At 34.8% G+C, this 20672-nt stretch overlaps 1 protein-coding gene across 1 annotated transcript in view; it reads left to right on the forward strand.

The window, feature by feature from the left end:
* The window catches only part of RASA1 (RAS p21 protein activator 1), a 115232-nt gene that overhangs the window by 84226 nt on the left and 10334 nt on the right, over window positions 1-20672 (forward strand). Inside the window, exons 10-20 of the mRNA XM_042942920.1 lie at window positions 1513-1633; window positions 2604-2760; window positions 10396-10483; window positions 12444-12521; window positions 14365-14522; window positions 15037-15113; window positions 16446-16618; window positions 16937-17096; window positions 18183-18325; window positions 19725-19840; window positions 20563-20649. Coding sequence (XP_042798854.1) covers window positions 1513-1633; window positions 2604-2760; window positions 10396-10483; window positions 12444-12521; window positions 14365-14522; window positions 15037-15113; window positions 16446-16618; window positions 16937-17096; window positions 18183-18325; window positions 19725-19840; window positions 20563-20649 — 1358 coding nt within the window. The remainder of the gene's footprint in view (window positions 1-1512; window positions 1634-2603; window positions 2761-10395; window positions 10484-12443; window positions 12522-14364; window positions 14523-15036; window positions 15114-16445; window positions 16619-16936; window positions 17097-18182; window positions 18326-19724; window positions 19841-20562; window positions 20650-20672) is intronic.

Consider the following 20672-nt stretch of genomic DNA (forward strand, 5'->3'; position numbering starts at 1 on the left):
TAGGAGTTCTGGGCCATGTTCAGTGTAAGCTAATATAAAGATAACTTAGATGGTCTTACATACTTTTTTGAAAGATGCTGCAACACTTGGCAGCACAGTCAAAAGACAACAACAAAGGGTGAGGCAACAGAGATGATTGATTTCACTCTTGCATCATCCTCTAAGCCAAACGGTTGGCAAACTGTTTTGTAAAGGGCCAGATTATAAATATTTTAGGTTTTGCAGGCCACTCAGTCTCCATCTCAACTGCTGAACTATGCCTTTGTAGTGTGAAAGCAGCCACAGACAAAACATAAAGGAATGAGCGTGGCTATGTTTTGATAAAACTGCATGTCCAGAAACAGGCAGTGGGTTGGATTTGGCACAGGGGCCATGGTTTGCCAACCCCTACTCTTTAGCATACTTGGGAGTTAATTGCTGAATAATGATGAAATGGTTCATAAGATGATGAGATAGCAGAATGTTTCAAGATATGGGAAGAATAAGATTTGTGAAAATCTCATATCTTAGATTTCTAAAAAGATCATATGGACCCATAAGGTCTCTTAGAAAAAAAGTCATAAAATCTTAAGCCTAGCAAATATTAAGAAGTGCTCAACAAAGAAACTAAAAACTGAAATTGAGTCCAGTGGATCCCAGTGGTAATACTGATGATTGATTTATTTTGGAAAGATCATTATAAAGACACTCTTTATATTCTTCCTGACATCAGAATTAATTTTGTTATTTGGGAGGATTTAGCAGTTAAGACACATGCATGCATTCCTATAAGTCAAAGAGTTATGTAAAACCATGAAATAAAAGTTACAACGTTATGGGAAGGTGACGTTAGGGGTATAACACTCAAAAACCTCATCAGTAACACATACAGATGAGAACGTAATAAAATGTAACATAGTTTTTGTATGTGCTAAATGGTTCCAAGATATTTACTACAATAAATATGGCACTTTACCTTGAAAAAGACATGAGGTTTACTTGCGTAAGAGGCCATCAGAAGGGTTGTGAATATTGTAAAGTGGTAGGAGAACTAGTTGAAATCAGATGGCGTAATATCAGGTGTGGATAGATGGGTAAGGCATATAGCGCTTGGCGAACTGAGAGGGCTGTTAGTACTTGAGGTGTGTTTTGTATACTCCCGTGCATCTCACTTCAGCTGTGTGCAGTTTTCTGCATTCGCCTAGTGATTCTCGCAGATGTAACGGGATCAGCAACCATGAATTTGGTTCTGCTTAAATTGGTTCCTAACTTAGCAGTTCTGTTGGGACAAAGTCATGTTTTCAAAACAGTGTTATTTGCTGTAACACAACAAAACTGTATTTTTGAAAATTTCTTTGAAAAGCAAAGGATCTCTGAATATAGGTGTTAGTGTTATTTGAAATTTTAGCATTAAAACCTTTTGTAAATGTCTAGATAGACAAGCAGCCTGGCTTTTAATTAGTTATCAAGTAGGTTTTGCTTAATTTCCATCAAGAATTCATGAAATAATTTTTAATATTTTTAAAAATTCAGGATCAAGAACAAGTACTCAGTGATACAGTAGATGGCAAGGAAATCTATAATACGATTCGTCGAAAAACAAAGGATGCCTTTTATAAAAATATTGTTAAAAAAGGTTATCTTCTGAAAAAGGGTAAGTGTTAACTTTAAGACTAAAGATTAAATTTCAGTATTTTACCATTAATATTTAGTAGAAACATTGTAAATATTGGGCATAAAAATTCCCATTGAGATTTGTATTTAATAAGTTGTTTTGACATGAATTATTATTTAGTAATTGACCATTGTTTAAAGCTTTTATGTAAGGATCCTTCAAAATGTAGAGTTTAGGTGTATTACGTCAACATGCCCCAGCAGAGTTTCATGAAACAGGCTTCCATATTTCCAAGTATATCTTTTAAATCTTAAAGTCAGTTCCAGTGCAAGGTGTTGGATTCTTTGCCCCCTCTCCACCCCATACTTCATTATTATTTTTCTTTTTTAAGAGAAACTTTTTTGATACTTGTCACACTCATTGTTTCCCTTTTTTTAAATTTTAAGTTTATTTAGTTATTTTGAGAGAGAGACAGAGCATAGGCACATGAGCTGGGGAGGGCAGAGAGAATCCCAAGCAGAGCCTGTCATGGGGCTCAAACTCATGACCCATGAGATCGTGATATGAGCAGAAATCAAGAGTCAGATGCTTAACCGACTGAGCCACCTAAGTGCCCCAAACACATTGACTGTTTTGATGTTTCTGTTTTATAGATTTGCCTCAATTTGACATAAAGAAATGTCACAGGGTTGGCTGTTAGGGGGTGTGGTAGAAGAGTGTTTTTTCTTACGACTAGAAAAAAATTACACCTAAGCAAGAGTTTTAAAGATTTTATCTTAATGAAATCTCCAGAGATGTAGTTCAGGTAATTTTGTCATTTACAAGGCATTTTTCTACAGATAAATTGAGGCATTTTTTCATTTTATAAGGATTGGTGTGTTATTGAAGCTTTGGAATAAAAATGGAAACATGATTTTTATATTTAGCAATAATGATTTTTATGACTTAATATATATATCACTCAATAGTTTATTATTTGGCTAACGGGAAGCATTTTTTTTTTTAACAGGCAAAGGAAAACGGTGGAAAAATTTATATTTTATCTTAGAGGGCAGTGATGCCCAACTTATTTATTTTGAAAGTGAAAAACGAGCTACAAAACCAAAAGGATTAATAGATCTCAGTGTATGTTCTGTCTATGTTGTTCATGATAGTCTCTTTGGCAGGTAAGAAATTGGTTTCCTATTTCTTTTTAGAATTGTTTTAATAAAAAAACAGGTGGATGTGTTCAGATCATTTTTCAAAACCTAGCCAACTGATTCTGTGAGTCCTAAAATCATCTTAAAATGTCAGATATACTTTGTAGGGTAATTTCTGTCTTCCTTATTTATTTTAGACTAACCTGTGCATGAAATTCTACTCTTTTATTACATAGAAATCTTTGGAATGACACTTCCTTTAGTAAAACATAACCTGCATAAGGCATGTTTCCTCCCTGCCCCATCACCAGTCTTTTGAGTGACTGACTTTGAGTCTTGTCCTCTTCCCTATTGTATCACATTCCCTCTGAACTCACTGCATCTGATAGTCCTAAATACACTCAGTTGTACTATTAGCTTGATAGGCCTGTTCCTAAAAAATGTGATATTAAGGAACAATTTTAATATAAAAATAATTGCTTCCTAGGAAACAGGAGAGTACTTCAGATTTGGAGTTGAAACATTTTTTTTTTACATTAATTTCAGAGCTTTTCAAAAAATAAATATAAATGTATAATATAAGCTAAAGGTGTATCCTGGACATAAGGCAAATCCAGCTCTTGATTACGTCTAGTTTTTTGATTAGGAACCCTGGCCTTTGTTTACCTTTCCCCATCAGTATTACTAATAATCCATTCTGGAGCCTTTTTAGATACATGTATCATTTTCATTACTTACTGTTACTAATAAAACACAAAGCCGTTAAAACAAATGGTTTTTACAACTTTTTTCTGCTGGAGGATGGCATTTCTAGTAAGCAAGTCTAGTTTTATCCTATTTAAGTTGAGAAAAGTTCATGTAGAGCATATGGCTTTGTCATTTCTTCTTTCCAAACTGGGTTTAGGAATAGTGTTATTGTGTAATTTTAATTATAGACAAATTAATAATTAAAAATTTAGTCATTTTTTTAAAATGGTCAAGGTTTAAGAAATGCTGACTCGAACAGATAGTTTATCTTTACAACAGGGCTTTTTGGAGCCTTAGCCCAAGTGTTTCTGTTGTGAATCAGTCACTAACAGGGAAGTATAATATGAAGTATTTTCATGAATCCTTTGGACTTTGATAACTCCTCCCACTTTTTTTTTAATTCCTAATATTTCATAAAAACAGCTATTGCAAAAAAACAAACAATAATCTTTTGGGTAAGATAGGATTTCCTAAGATTCCCTCCCCCCCCCCCCCCCCCCCCCCCCCCCCACAGTATGGAATCTTGGCCTTCAGGTGTGGTTAGATCAGACTCCTGGCTCTTTTTCTGTTGAGATTTCCCCTCTGCTTGCCTTTGTGTGTGCTGAATTCTTTGTCACAAAACATGGTAGCATAGTGGCATATGGTACCCAGACAAAGGAAAAGTAAGCATTCCCTCCAGTAATGATTGAAAATCCTGAGAATGCTCTACTGAGCCACCTCTCAATCAGTCTGGAGTGGGATTACCTTCATAAACAGAGGCCATCGGGTGCCCAAGTCCTGTTGCTGAAGATGATCACATCCAAATAGTGAGGCTGCTATGTATTCTCTGTGGGAGAGGGAAACACATGTTGGGGAGACAGTCACACTATTCACTACCAGTCACTGTTCCCTAATAGTGCTGTGAATAGTTCCCAGAGGGAAGAGATTTTGAGGACAAGCTTATTGAAATAAGTAATATGAAATAGCTGGCTCTTAAGCCGAATCTTAGAAGATGGGTATAAATTCATTTAGACAGTTAGATCAGAGCTTCCCAACTAGCATGCTGCAAATTGGTTGAGATATTGGTGGTTGTAAAATGTTACCGTAATAAAAATATTAAATGTTTTGTATCTCAAAATCTATACAACTTGAAATTATGACTTCTTTTATAAACTGTTTTAACTTACTATTTTATTTTGGCAAAAGAACTGGCACATAACACTTGTGGACCGAAAAGCTCTCTGCAGTGGCACACACTTGGATACTTTCCTCTGAGTTTTTTCTTAAATCACCCATTTACTCTGAATGTTATTTTATTCGTTTTTTTCTTAATTTTTTTAACATTTATTCATTTTTGAGACAGAGCATGAGGTGGGGAGGGGCAGAGAGAGAGAGAGGAGGAGACAGAATCTGAAGCAGACTCCAGAATCTGAACTGTTAGCACAGAGCCCGACGCGGGCTCTCGAACTCACGGACCGCGAGATCATGACCTGAGCCAAAGTCGGACGCTTAACTGACTGAGCCACCCAGGCGCCCCTTATTTTATTCGTTTTTTTGTTGTTGTTGATCATCATTGAAGTTACTTTTTGTGTCAGTGGTAAGACTTAGTTTCATTTTGTATTTTACATTTACACTTTTTTTCTGTTAACACAGAAGTTAACCTTGCATTTACTGTAAAATATATAAGGGAGTTTTAAAAAAAATAACGAGATTTTTTTTCATTGTTCTTTATGATTGGCTTTAATGTATAGACAGTTATTTTCCCACCATAAAGGGCATTTTGGTGATTATAGCTGGAAAGTCATTAAATTCACAAGATAAAAACAGTAGCCTTAATTTTAAAAAATGCAGCCTATTAATTAGGCCTCTTAAGAAATGTATTGGGGTCAGAGGCGCCTGGGTGGCTCATTTGGTTAAGTGTCCAACTCATTTCTCATTTTCAGCTCAGGTCATGATCTCACAGTTCATGAGTTCCAGCCCCACATCAGGCTTTGTGCTGACAGCACGGAGCCTACTTGGGATATTCTCTCTCTCTCTCTCTCTCTCTCTCTCTCTCTCTCTCTCTCTCCCCCTCCTCCACTTGTGTGCATGCTGTCTCTCTCTCTCTCTCTCTCTCAAAATAAATAAACTTTAAAAAATGTATTGGGATAACTAAAGCCAATACAGCTTCTCATCCTCAGCCTAAATATTTTGCATTTACTACTAAATAAAAGCTTTCCCCCCCTCTATTTCCCCTCCCAATCCCCTCCCCTCCATAGATCTGTTCCTATGGTAACATTTTATTTGGGAAGTTTTCTGGGAACTCTTGCAATTAATAGCTAAAGCTAAAGCCAGAATGCTTCACACAGAGTTGGAGTATTTGCTTGTTGAATCAGTGTGCATGGAAATTGGCAGTTTTATGTTTGAAGCCAAAAAGCAAAAGAACTAGAAGAGATACCATTTTCAAATAGTATTTGATTGTGTTCAGATAGTATTATCAGTAAATGCATTGGTGGGTGTATCAAATGATAGAGGCTGTATACAGATCCAGAGGTGACATTTTCACTACACACTGATGAATCTGCAAACATTAGAGAAATACTTGGAAGTACATTGTTGGCTACTCAAAGGATTACCAAAGAAATTGCTGAGGATAAAGTATATAAAACAGTAAATTATATCTTCTGCAAGAAGATCTTGCAGAAATAGTATTTAAGTTTATGATCAGTGATGAAGCTTCATGATAGGAACATTTAAAGATTTTTACATCAAAAACTCATTCTGGAAAATAAGCAATACAGAGAGGCTCTCATAGTAAAAGTCTGTCTTTGGACCTGAATTCCACGCTAAATATTATAAAATGGAGTCATATAAAATCCAAGCTGCTTCAGCTGCACATGTTTTCAGCTTTATGGGAGGAAAGAGGATCAGAATACCACTCTGCTGTTTGAGACCAGAGTCCGTAAGTCATCCAGAAGAAGAGTTTTACTGAAGTGTTATGATCTATAAGAAAAATCTTCTTGGTGAATGATTCCCACTTTACAGATTAGTTGAAGAATGGATAAAGTTCCTCAAAATTAGAAGTAGAACACAAAAGTATATTAATATGTTCTGATAGGTTATGGATTCAAAGCAGAAATTCAACTTTGGAAAAATGAGGTTAAAAATGACTCCCTATTGATATGTATAATTTCAGTAATAATCTTAAAGAATTATTAAGACAAAGCTACATCTGTGTAAATTTGGGGAAAAGCTGTACCATTATTTTGACGTACTTTCTATGAACAGGCGCAAGTGGACTGAAAACCAGTTTACAGTATCAAAAAGAAAGGTTAACATTACACTTGCCAATTAAAGGAATGACTGCTAGAGTTAAGGAAAGACTGTATCTTTTTTTTTTTTTTTTTAATGTTTATTTATTTTTGAGACAGAGAGAGACAGAGCGTGAACAGGGGAGGGTCAGAGAGAGGGAGACACAGAATCCGAAACAGGCTCCACGCTCTGAGCTGTCAGCACAGAGCCGACGCGGGGCTGGAACTCACGAACCGCGAGACCGTGACCTGAGCCGAACTCGGCCGCTCAACCGACTGAGCCACCCAGGCGCCCCAAGACTGTGTCTTTTAATGCAATTTAAAGAGACTGAATTATTCCTGTTACGGTTAATATTAAGAAAGGAGTTTCAGGTTGTAGAAGAGCAGTAAATACACATTTTCCATTTGCTGCAAGATCACACAGCTTGCTTCTTGTACAAAGTTTCTTGGTGAAGGTGGCTTTTAAGAATTTGAAGATGTTGTATTTAATGAGACCAAGTCTAAACGTGGTATGAAAAAGTTACATTCATGGGAACTTAGGTACGTCTTTTATTTTAAAGAACTGAGTTTTTTTAAAAATTTTTTTTTAATGTTTGTTTATTTTTGAGACAGAGATAGAGCATGAGCAGGGGAGGGGCAGAGAGAGGGAGACACAGAATCTGAAGCAGGCTCCAGGCTCCGAGCCGTCAGCACAGAACCCTACACGGGGCTTGAACTCAGGAACTGTGAGATCATGACCTGAGCCGATGTCGGACACTTAACCGACTGAGCCACCCAGGCGCCCCTCAGTTTTTTCAAAGTATGCCAGCTTACCATCACCAACTTTATTTTGGGGGGACTTACTGTGAAATAGTTGGGTAGCACCAAGAAAGAATGGATGCCAAGAAAAACAGCATCAGCAATATCAAGGAAATGAACAGACACTTCTACCAGATAGTAGGACTAGTGAAAAAGAGGTTGATACCAGATTTTGTATCCTGGAATGCAAATCTGATAGTACAAAAGGGGAAATTGTGGATGAATGCAGCACTTTTTTTCTTTAAAATACATGGCTGACACTGAACGTTTCTTGCTCTGGGTATGGCTAGAAGCCTGTACACTGACCTGTGGCTTGTGCGTGGAATGGAATGTGAAAGTTAACGACAGCCCCTGTAGTAGAGGTGAACCGTGCATGTTTTCCTAAACTGCTTTAGCTGCACAGCTATGTGGTTTTTCCAGATCATTTTCAATATTAAGAGGTCTCTAAGCATTCTATTTCTTTATATTAAACTTCTCACTTTTAAATGGTTTTACTTTAAATATAATCATTCCAGCAGGACAAGTTGAAAAACATTTCAGTGACTGAGTTATTGTAGTGAATATTTATGTGGGAATGTTTTATACTTTTTATCTTTTCATAGGCTTAATCTTTCTTTGTGGCAGTATTTACTGTTTATCGTCATTTAGGAACAATGCTTTTACTGGATATTAAATTTTAAGTTGACATTTTTTTCAGTATTTTAAAGATATTTTTCTGCCTTCCAGCATTTTCTTCTGTTTCTGATTCTGATTGTCTCTTAGAAATAATCGATCTTTTTTTTTTTCTCTTTGAGGTGTACTATATTTTATCTTTTTCTGGTTGCTTTGAGCTTTTTCTTTAGATTTTTAGTAGCTAAACAATGTAATGTGCCTCCGGTAATTAAAAAACAAACAAACACTTTACCCTAATGTTAGCAGAGCTTCTTCAGTTTGACACTGATGTCTTTTGCCAGTTTCAGAAAATTCTTGGTTATAATCTGTTTAAACAGTTCTTCCACCACATTCTTGTGCATCTGCTCTGTGTGATCCATGTTACATCTTTATGTCCCATGTGTCTATGACATAGTTTTCCACGTTTTTCATATTATTTTCCTTTATGTGCCTCAGGCTGGGTATTCTTACTTGACTTTCAATTCACTAATCTGTTCTTCTGTAATTGAATGCATTTCTTGAGGTCTTAATTTTATTAATTACATTTTTGAATTTAGAATTTCCATTTGATTCTTTTATGGATGTAGTTATCTGGCAAAATTGTCTATTTTGTTACCTGTTTTCTTATACCTTTTTATTACAGCTATTTGAAAGTTGTATCAAACAGCATCTGGATTATATGTAGGTCTTTCCACTTTGGTTTTTTTTTGTTTTGTTTTTTGGGTTTTTTTGTTTGTTTGTTTTTTGGCTTTTCAGTCATTTGATCATGATTCCTGGGATGTCTACTTATGTTTGACTAAATGGTGGACAATTCTGTATGAAAAACTGTGGAAGCTATGGATAATGTTATTGCCTCCAGAAAGGATTGTTCTTCTGCCAGAGGAGTCCCCTCAGGGATCAATTGGAGGTATAATGGATGTATTAGTGAAGGCCGTTCTATTCCTGGATTACCCTTATTCTCAAGGCATGGCCCTTGTACGCGTCTTATCTCAAAGCCTTTTCTTTTAAAGGCCCCAAAGTCATTTGTCTCCTAGCAATATGAAACTGTTCAATGTGCTGGTTTGGCTTTTGAGCCTCTCAGATGCGGCTTTCTGCTTAGCGTTTCAGCTTCTTGCCCTACACAGTTAGAAACTGGCACCACCTTGAAAGGAAAAGCTGTGGAGAAAGGCAGGCTCATCTCACTGTGATCTTGGCCTCTTAAGTCTTAGCTGCTCTCGTTGTTCTCTAGTGATTTCAAACGTTGTTTTTTGTTTATAATTTATGAAGCCGGCAAGGTCAGACTGATTCAAGATGCTTTCGGATCCTGAAGTTTCTAATTGGTATTTTCTATTCTTTTATAGCCTTCTCAAAACATGAAAGGATGGTTTTTATCTTTAATAAATGTGTAAGCTTGTACTTGGGGTATTTTGCTATGGCCTCCTAACATTAAAAGATATAATCTTTGGTGAAGGCAACTAGAAAAAACATTTATTGAGTTTCAAACACATGAAGGTCCTTAAAAAACATTTTATGATCATTTTCAAGTCTAGTTGGAAAGCCAGTCCATCTTCAAAAAAGATACAAAGTACTATCTAATGTACTTCCCTGTCAAATGAATTCTAGTAATGGTGTGTGCTATTGGAGGACAAGAACTAACATATACTGTGTATCGCCATTGGGTTACTTAATCATCAGAACAAGCATATGTGTGAGCAGATGATGTTTCCATTTTAACAAATGAGGATAGATGGTCAGTTGTAAAAAAAAATTTTTTTAAATACATAAAAATAGATTTTAAAAAATTACCCACAATCCATTGAGAGATAACCATTAAGAACATTTTTGGTCTAAGAACATGTCTAGTCTTTCCAGCACATCTAAATGTATATTATATATCATTCTGAAGTGGTGAATTTAGTAACATTTTGCTTTAAAAAATATTTAGATGGACAATTCTAGCATAAAACTTTTTGAAACTTTGAAGGATTCATAAAATTTCAGTGGTGCGGACAAAAAGTTGTCTAAAATAAATGCAGCTGGCATTTTTTTTTTTTGTTTCCCCCAGGAATGATCTGGTACATTGGAGTAGTTCTCAAAATTAAGAATTATGTTAATTGTTAGACATTATATAATTATATGTTCTGATTTTTTTTTAAGTTGGTGTGTTTTAATGCTTTTTATTAACCTTCCTAATAACTTTTCTGTTTGTATTTTAAAGGCCAAACTGTTTTCAGATAGTGGTTCAGCACTTTAGTGAAGAACATTACATTTTTTACTTTGCAGGAGAAACTCCAGAACAAGCAGAGGTAAGTTCATTGTTTTTTTCAACTACTGCAAGCTTTTATTTAGCTCATGTTTTCTTTTGAACTAGAATAGAAAACTGTTAGATTTATGATAAAGACATAAAAAGGAATACTGAAATCATCTTTTTATTTCAAGGGATGAGAACTTTGATGTGTAAAATTTTTTTATAAAGAAATGCACAAAACTGCAGTGAAGGGCTATTAGGAATGAAAACCTCATTTTAAATCGACCTTTTTAAATACTCTGTGATGTTGAGTCCAGCTGAAAATGCTCATTTAAAATCCTCTCTGCAGAAAGGTTATAGATATTCTCAGTACAACTGAAAGGTAAGCCAGTTAGTTTTGCTAACAGGCACTGTTATTCTTCACTAGTCCATTCCTAAAGATAGAAGTTCAGTCATCAAAAAGAAAAGTATTTTAGGAATTTTCTATTTTCTCCTACTCTGCATGTAATGTCTACTTTCAGCACTGGGCATTGATCCATATGCAATGCCCTTCTTAAAACTTTTATTAAATTTTAAGCCGTGTTGTGAAGACACTTTGATTTCTTTGAGCCATAATGTTTCAGGGGCGTTTACTGGTATTTTGTACAAATATGGTGATATTTGTTCTGCTTATAGTCTATGGAAGGAATCAGAAGGTGGTTAAGAGGTCAAAGAAAACAACTTTGTTGTAAATAGAAGATAACTTGCCAACTCTAGATATGAGGCAGAAGCTCTTTAAACTGGATCCAGGCATGTGTGCCTGATTTGTAAATTATGAAACTATCTCAGACTCTAGAATAAACTTGATGAATGAGCCACATTATGTTTTATGGCTCATAATTGAATGTCATGTTTCAAATCTTTCCAAAATATTTCAAATAAATATTAACATATAGCACAGAAAAAAAGCTTGTTTTGTGGGTACTATTCCTAATATTTAGATGCAAAAAGTAGAGTTCAAATCATTTCGGTAACTTAGATATATATTTTCTTAATGCTAGAAATTGACTTAGCAAAGAAATTTAAACTTCATTATCCAGCCTTCCAATTATTTCACCATGATCCCTCTTTCTAAATAAAAATGTGTTATTATACTCCATGGCATTTCAGTATAAATAGAACATCTTCTTTTTGTACTTATATATACACTTTTCATCTTCTTTATTTCTGTATACCACTTAAAGTCCAAAAATACTACTGGTATTTCCAGTTTCTGTTACTTTGGTGGCCTGTGGGATCTGTGGTTACTCTTCTATTTCTGAAGCTATGGTAATTGATTTGGTCTTAATTTGTTCTATAAAGATGTTCTGTAAACATTCACAGAGTTCAGACTGATTGAAATAGCCAACAAGCTAGAGAGAAAACTGAATAAAGCAGTAGTACAGGACTTTGTGGAAATATGTAAGCCAACGTGAAGCATTTAGACTTATTTTTGATAAACCTAAGATGATTCTCTCCTTTCTCCAGACCACTAGATAAACATTTAAAAATAAATGGCTTCAATTTAATTGGAATATTAGCCTGAAAATTTTTTTTAATGTTCCATTTGAAAAGCTTATTAATAACCCAGATCCCCTTACACGTTTCTACCTATATCCTGGTCTAAGGTAAGATTAGAGTACTCGTCATCAGACCAGTCAAAACACGGTCAATTGGTTTGGTACTCAGCCCTCCTTTCACAAAACATGACTGCTTAATGACCATATATAATTTTAGCTTGGGACTAATTAATGGTCACTCGTGGTGTACTTAACATTAATTTAGGGATTCTACAGAAATACAGTTTTAAGAATTATTATAATAGTTTTGGTCATTGTTTTAACTTTATGGGGCCACAGATGTATTAAAGTGCAACATACTGTTGAGTGTAGAAATGGCAGTCTGGAATAGGAAATAACTCTTGAATTTGGAAAAAAAAAATGATCAGAAACTGAATAAAGTATAGTATATTTCTTTGAAATGCTGTCATTTTTTTGTAGGATTGGATGAAAGGTCTGCAGGCATTCTGCAGTTTACGGAAAAGTAGTCCAGGGACATCTAATAAACGCCTGCGTCAGGTGAAACTTAATTTTCTTTGATTTGAGGTTGTCACATTTTGCTTTGTTACTTTGCTCTTCATTTTTATTTCTAGCTGAACTGTTTTGGGCAACATTACAAACACTTTTGAATTCTGAAGAGAAGTTTGTCTTTCCAGGAATTTTAAAACCATGCTTCTGCTTGCTTCAGTAGCAAGAGAAATAGTTATTTATGAAAGAGAATATTCTTTATATACCTAAGTGGGTACTTAGTCCATAATGCCATCTTTTGAATACATACCAAGGATTTTATTTCTTCTACTTAAAATAACAGTACCAAACCAACAACAACAAAAACCATTCTGTTGGGCACTTTCATTATTTTTTTCCTCAAAAAATTATTTTGGCCTGCTTTAAAAAGGTAGCACTAAAGGTATTTTTTTGAAAATAATCATCTGACTTTAAGCATTAATCCCAGTAAACTTTTCAGTTTTTCACTTTATAGTAATTGCTTTTGAAACCTATTACATAACTAGTATCCTGTCTTATTTGAACCTTAACATGTCATACGTGATCATTTTATAGAGTTAAGCTGGGCTTTCTCTTTCTTCCTAGGTTATGTAAAATCAACTCTATACCCTCCATATCTTTTTTTTTAATAGCTATCCCTAGATAGTTGGAAAAAGTTAAGTAATTTTAACATTTTGGAGTTATGAGGAACATTTAGTAGAGTATTTGTTTTATTTATGGAAATTTCTAGTAATCTTTGTGAATTTAATATATTGCTCTATTTCAAGTGAATAAATGGTTAATATTTAGATGACTGTAAGTTATAGTTCCTGTAATCAAAAGTCTAATAACCCTTTCTCCAAGGACATTTAATTATACACATAATTGTTATGTGTTCTCAAATCATAATTTAACATTTTGTAAGCTCTAAAAAATCAGACTAAGTTTTTGCATATTGTGTCTTGTGTGAAACTTTATAGCTATAAAGTTACCATTTTTATCTCTTGAGCCCTTTTGCAGGTACTCTGCTGGAACTTTTACACATATTATTGCTAATCCTTACAACAACTTGCAGTGTAGACTTGATCCTAATATTATAGAGGAGGTGAGGCCACCTTGTCCAATGCCACACAAGTAGTGTATGGCCAGAGGGAAAGAGGGCCTGGTATTAGAAAGCAAATGGTCTAGGTTTTGGCCAAAACTGACAAATAACTTAGTTTCTTTGGATTTGTATATTTTTCTGTAAAACGAGAAGGCATAATCAGTGTATTAAAAATATTTTCTGGGGGCGCCTTGGTGGCTCGGTCAGTTAAATGTCTAGCAGTTGGTTTTGGCTCAGGTCATGATCTCATGGTTGGTGGGTTCGAGCCCCACATCGAATCCTGTCTCCCCTCTCTCCTTGCCCCTCCCCCTGTCACACTCTCTCTTAAAAAAAAAAAAATTAAAAAATAGTTTCTAGCTGTAGAGGTTTATAGAAATAAATCTTCCAAATGAGCTTTATTTTAACTTAGAGGATTTTGATTTGGGTGGTGACAATTGTTTACTTACGTTAATAAAAAATCCTCTTTGTTTCATTTTCTCTGAACCACTGTTTTTTAGTAAAAACGATGCATTTCATTAAATTACTGCAAGAATATAATTGGAGGATTAACTTGTAAAATAAAACTGCACTTTTTGTGAGAAGAATTATTTCAAATGCTTGAATGTTGTATTTTATATATCACACAGGAGGAAAATGTAATTACAGGTCATTTTCTAAAGAAAGGAGAAAAATAAGTCACTTTTGGTTGGTTGGTTGTTATTTTATACTAATTGCTTTTGAAGCCTAAAGCATAAGTCTTAAAATCTGGGGTAATAACTTTTGTGTTTCCTTTAGGTCAGCAGTCTTGTTTTACACATTGAAGAAGCCCATAAACTCCCCGTAAAACATTTTACAAATCCATATTGTAACATCTACCTGAACAGTGTCCAGGTAGCAAAAACTCATGCAAGGGAAGGGCAAAACCCAGTATGGTCAGAAGAGTTTGTCTTTGAGTAAGTCTTATTTTAGTATTACATTAAATCATTTTCTTTTATCCTGTTGCATTTTCTTTCGTGGTCCCTTCCCTTCCTCCCCCCATCATCTCTGTATCTCAATGGTCAGAACAAGGTACCAGTCCAGGCGTTTTAATAGTACATACTTTTTTTTTTTTTTTTTTCCTGCTGTATATGGTCACTTTTGATTAGTGAAGTGCTGTGTCCTTGGTTTTTCACCTAGTTACTAATGTGAATTAGCGTTACTGACAAGTATAAAATCATTTACTAACACACACAGAAAATGTTTACAAGGGTTTCCAGGATTTACTTGAGGTTAAAGATAGTAGGAATGATTTGCTTGTCTGCATTCCTGTCTTATAGATAATAACATGTTTTGTATCCATTTTTAAATCCAGCATGTTCAAACTGTTTAGTAGCAGATATAAAGAATTTATTTGATACTAGAAATAAAAGAATTAGATAGTTTGATGCCAGGATGTTTTGTTAATTCTTTTTCTTTTTGCTCCTTTAGTGATCTTCCTCCTGACATTAACAGATTTGAAATAACTCTTAGTAACAAAACAAAGAAAAGCAAAGATCCTGATATCTGTAAGTTGATACAGAAATTTCTTACTGAAGTAAAACACATTATACTTTTTAAATTTATATGAAATGTAGTCTAAAACAGAGATTTACAAAAGAGCAAATGGCATAATTTAATAACATAGTTTCTTTTTGTACTTCTAAAAAGCTTTGATTGTTGAGAAAACGTTTAAGAAAAAAAAGGCCAAAATCGCTAAATTGTACCTACTGTAAATTTAAGTCCTTGTTACTAAACTCTGTATCATCTCTCTCATCTTCCTCTCCCCAGTAGATGGGAAGAACGAGAGGACAGTGAGAGCAGCCCTCTTTCTGTGGTGCTTCCACTATCCCTTCTTTCTACTGTTTAGGTTTTTCCTCTTTCCATATAGTTTGATGTAAGTGAATAAAAGCACTCTATTAATTTTTTTTCTTTAAATTAGTCTACTATTTATTCATTTCTGATGAACCTTCTCAGTGCTTGTTCTTGGTAGCACACCTTTGCCCAGCCTCTGCTGAAGCAGGTGGCAGTGGGATTTAACAGTTCACACCACACTGAATTAGGCTAATACCTTCTTAAAAGTCAGGCGTAGGGAAAGAAATGATAGGCGTTAACAGATCAAAGCCTGAATTTTTCTCTGTAAAATAGTTATTCTGTAATTTCTGTACTATTTAAATGGTTAACATTTTTTTAGTGGTTTCCCATTACTTCAAACATAAAATCCAAACCCCTGGTAAACAGAGAAGAAAAGCCCTTTCCTCACTCACTCCTCCCATTGCTTTCATAGTGTATCTGTGGTATGTCCTCTCTAGGTATGCCAGCCTTCTTAGTAGTTCTTAAGTAATCCATGGATTTTAAACGTGCCCGCTGTACCTTCTGTTTGAACTGTGCTCTCTTTTTCTTTTTCTCTGCCTTTCTCTTTAGCTACACTTCCACATCCTGTTACACATTAGCTTTAGGGGTTACCTGTTTGGAATGGATTTTTAACCTCCACTGGCTGAATTATGTATTATTTCTCTGTACTTCGGTAGCATTAAGCACTGTTACAGCACTTCCCACATGGAACCATAATTGATTTCTTGCCTTCTTGGCTAGACGGTGACCTCCAATGCAAGTCAGAGACCATGTCTTAATCATGTCTGTGTCCCATGTCCCTGCGCACCATAGTCTGGCACACAGTAGGCATTCAGTAAGTGAACGAAGTATATGAAGTGTCAACTCTTGGTTTTGTGTTACCACTGAAAAGTCCTTTAAAGCATCTAACACTATAGAGAAAACAAAATGTCAGGAAAATTTACTTGTATGACTAATTATAGTGTCATCTTTTTAGATGGTAATCATTTGATGTTTTTCTATCAAAGTATTTATGCGCTGCCAGTTGAGCCGGTTACAGAAAGGGCATGCCACAGATGAATGGTTTTTGCTGAGCTCCCATATACCATTAAAAGGTATTGAACCAGGATCCCTGCGTGTCCGAGCACGATATTCTATGGAAAAAATCATGCCAGAAGAAGAGTACAGTGAATTTAAAGAGGTATTAAGTTATTTACCAGTCTAATTATTTTTGATGGAATTAACAGAAATATTTAACATTTAAATAAAAGATCCATTAATTATAGTAATGGTATAGCTTAATGCACAGTGATAGGCACAGAAGGTTGAAAAGCCTTGTGCTAGGAAGATGTTGGTCTTAAGAGACTGTAGATATGTAGGCAATAAACTCATTCTAGTTTTAACAGATGTTTTCAATAGAACAGATTTCTGAATAGAAGAACATAACACAATTCCTGTTAGTCTCATTGAGAGTTTAATGCCGCATACTTTCAACAATCTTTCTTGATGTGCTTTTTAGCTTATACTGCAAAAGGAGCTTCATGTAGTCTATGCTTTATCACATGTATGTGGACAGGACCGAACACTACTGGCTAGCATCCTACTGAGGATTTTTCTTCATGAAAAGCTTGAATCATTGTTGTTATGTACACTAAATGACAGAGAAATAAGCATGGAAGGTAAAGTATGGACGTTTTGGTGTGATACTTTAAAATGACATCATCTTTAAAATTCTTGGGCTGGCTAACATTTGGCTGTGGGAACCAGTTAGTATTTCAAACAAGTTTCTGTCATGGTGAACTATTAGAAGCCATAAGAAAGTGACTTTTTGTCCCTATTCATGGCACATGGTACTTGATTTTAAGAACAGTTTGGTAGACTTACCATGTTCTCTTGTTTATATTTGACTTACTAATCCATTGCACAAAAGTTGAGTGATGGTTGCATTTTATTTGTAGCAATGCAGCTGGATCCACAGTGCTTTGTAACAGCTTACATATTTGTCACAATTAACCCCTTTCCAACTAGCACTTTGGCTCAATAACGGTGCTTGCTTCTAGGTTCCCCAATAAATTGTAGAAACTAGAACTATTTCCTCCCAATCATAGAATATGTAAAAACATACAGATTTGTCAGGAAGGATAAAGTGATGGTCCATATGTTACACTGAGATTGTCATTTTTGGCAGTGTTTGTGTTTTTTAGGTCATCAATAGCCATACTTTAGGCTAATGATTTATACTGGGACTTTGGCGGGGGGGGGGGGTCATTTTCTGCATTAAAAAAAACGAAAGTATAATTGACATAGAATATCTTCTTAGTTTCAGGTATATATGATAGAGACTTGGTGTTTTTACACACTACAGAATGATCCAAATGATAGGTCTAGTTGTTTATACCACATAATTATATTCTGATTTGGAAATCAACTCAGAGTTTTCAAAGCATGGGCTCAGTGGACATCAAAGCTGAATTCCGATAGGAGTTTTGTCACTCAGTGGCTCTTTGGTCTTACAGGTCATAGAATCATTTTAAGCCTTTTTTTTCTCTTCTTATGAATATGGCAGTGTCAACACCGTCTGTTGATGATCTAATGAAGTAGTAAAGTCCTTTGAAGAGTTAAGTTTTAGAAATATAGGTTGTTATTATAATCAGTACTTCAATGCTGCATACAAATGAGGTATTTAAAAATGAAGTTAATTTCCAGTCTCGTTCACATTAGTACAGTCCTTTACAAATAATCTTTCAAAATAAATACTTGTGTAGATGAAGCCACTACTCTATTTCGAGCCACAACACTTGCGAGCACCTTGATGGAGCAGTATATGAAAGCCACTGCTACACAGTTTGTTCATCATGCTTTGAAAGACTCGATTTTAAAGATCATGGAAAGCAAGCAGTCTTGCGAGGTACGAATTTCATGTTTAAGTATTTAAAGGGGGTATTTTAATAGGTAATGCTTTATAGCTAATTATGTTTTAAGGCAAATATATTAGCTTCTAAAATTATTCATCAGAGCACTTACACATTTTGTGAGACATTTAGAAAAACATTAGACAAAACACTTTTTAAAAAAGATGTACTTTGAGATTAAAAATCAGAAATTACACCAGGAATTAATGAAAGTACTTTCTCATTTCTCCTGCTGTACTAATGATAAAGGATATGCTGCTTTCAGAAAGTGTATATAACATAAATTGAAGTTTTTGCTGGAGACTTAACGTTTTATAACATAGTTAAGGTCTGTGAAACACTTCATAATAACAACTAGGGGTGTCCTTGAAGGCTTTTTGGGGGAAAGAAGTACGATATAATCCATTCAAAAGCAGATAAAAGCATCCTTTTAGGATTAATTATTAAGCCTTCAGTGTATATTCATAATAAACCATTAAGATAAAGAATGGAATCTCACATGGCTCTTCTCTCATCTGATTTTCAAGGTAGAACATCTATAGAAGGAAGATATTAAATACATTTTTTAGATCTGATACCAAGTTAATAAAAGAAGGAATTGCTTTTGATAACATACACTGGGACCTGTCAGATGTTAATTTTGCACCAAGTTGCCAGTTTTTACTAATTAACATAGAGGGAAGAAATTGATTTAGTGTTGAAAACCTGGGGTAATGACATAGTTGGCCTAACTGAAATGGATACAGAAGTGGAGAAAGTCTGAAGAGAGTCTGTGGACACTGGATTCAGGCTAGGGAGTTGAGACGTAGATAAATCTAGTCCATTGTTTCTAGATCAGAACTCTTAGATCTCAAGGGGTACTGGAAAAATGTTGAGAAACGTTCATTATTCTGCCTACGGCATTCAGAAAACCCTTTCTATTTTAATCATTTTTTTTCCAAATAAATAAAATAGATTGTATAATCTATGGTAATCATTCTTCTCATATTCCTGGTATATTTGTGAATACGTGGCCACTAAAGATGGGGTTTTGTCTTCTAGTTGAGAATATATATAGTTTTTAAATAATGTCTAATTCAATTTGTGTGCCTATAAAAATCTATGGTAAAGCATGGTGAATGAATAAAAGAGAACTTTAACACTGGTATTAATCCCAGAACAGCTGAAGTGTTGAATAATCACTGCTTATTCTTCAGTTGAGTAATTGGAAATTAATAGTAAATGATCTCCAAAGAGCAGACTGCCTTAAAATTCCCATTTATACTTACCCCCAAGACTAAAACAGATTGAAAAATGGAAAAACAGAGAACCTTGAAAACAACTATTTGATTGCCTTGATTCATTTGCATTTATCATTGGCAAGATGCATTTATATTGATTTATTCCTTCTCTTAGTTAAGTCCATCAAAGTTAGAAAAAAATGAAGATGTGAACACTAATTTAGCACACCTATTGAACATACTTTCAGAACTTGTGGAGAAAATATTCATGGCTTCAGAAATACTTCCACCGTAAGTGGTGAAATTTATTAATTTGACAAGAAATTGTGTATCTGCATTTTGAAAAATTTGTATTTCTAAAACATGTGTAAGCTTTTCCACTGTCCTGTTTTTATACTCTGAAAAAGTTAGGGTTTTTCATCTTTATAAGGTAAATTGTGTTTAAGGCAAAAGAGTGACTTGAAGAAACCACTGTGGTGACATATTTACATGAACATAAAAACCTTTTTATATAGGCTACTATGTCTGGTTTCTACGGTAACTTGGTAGTGAGTAGAGACTTAATAGTCTCAGATTTGAGGGGATCATACAGATCTTGGTTAGATATGCACCAGATAATTAGTATCTGCCTAACAGCTGTTAGTGTAAGTGAACTCACTCAGGTAGGAGTGAACTTAAGTCAAAAATCTGTCTTCCTGGCATCTAAACTTAGTATTTCCTCTGTATCCTCATTCCTGTACTTTGTTTCATCTTTTTCATTAATACAGAAATATTCTAAAAATGGTAAAATTTCTCCCAAAGTAAATGTAAAGAACTAGCTGAATGAATTGATGATGACAACTTGTTCTCGTTATCCCTTGCTAAATGTGTTGTTACTTGTAGCAGAGTACTTTTGGGGTGGAGGGAAGGCAAGTTGCATTAAAACATGTATTTGGTAAATTAAGCTTTTGGCTGCAGTGAGATCAGCATTTTGCCTCACTCTATGTATTGAGACAATTGTGTTGTTTTGGCAGGACACTGAGATATATTTATGGGTGTTTACAGAAATCTGTCCAGCACAAGTGGCCTACAAATACGACCATGAGAACAAGAGTTGTTAGGTAAGGCTCATCAATTCATTCAT

Source organism: Panthera leo, chromosome A1 (genome assembly GCF_018350215.1).
Source record: "Panthera leo isolate Ple1 chromosome A1, P.leo_Ple1_pat1.1, whole genome shotgun sequence".
Classification (NCBI taxonomy): domain Eukaryota; kingdom Metazoa; phylum Chordata; class Mammalia; order Carnivora; family Felidae; genus Panthera; species Panthera leo.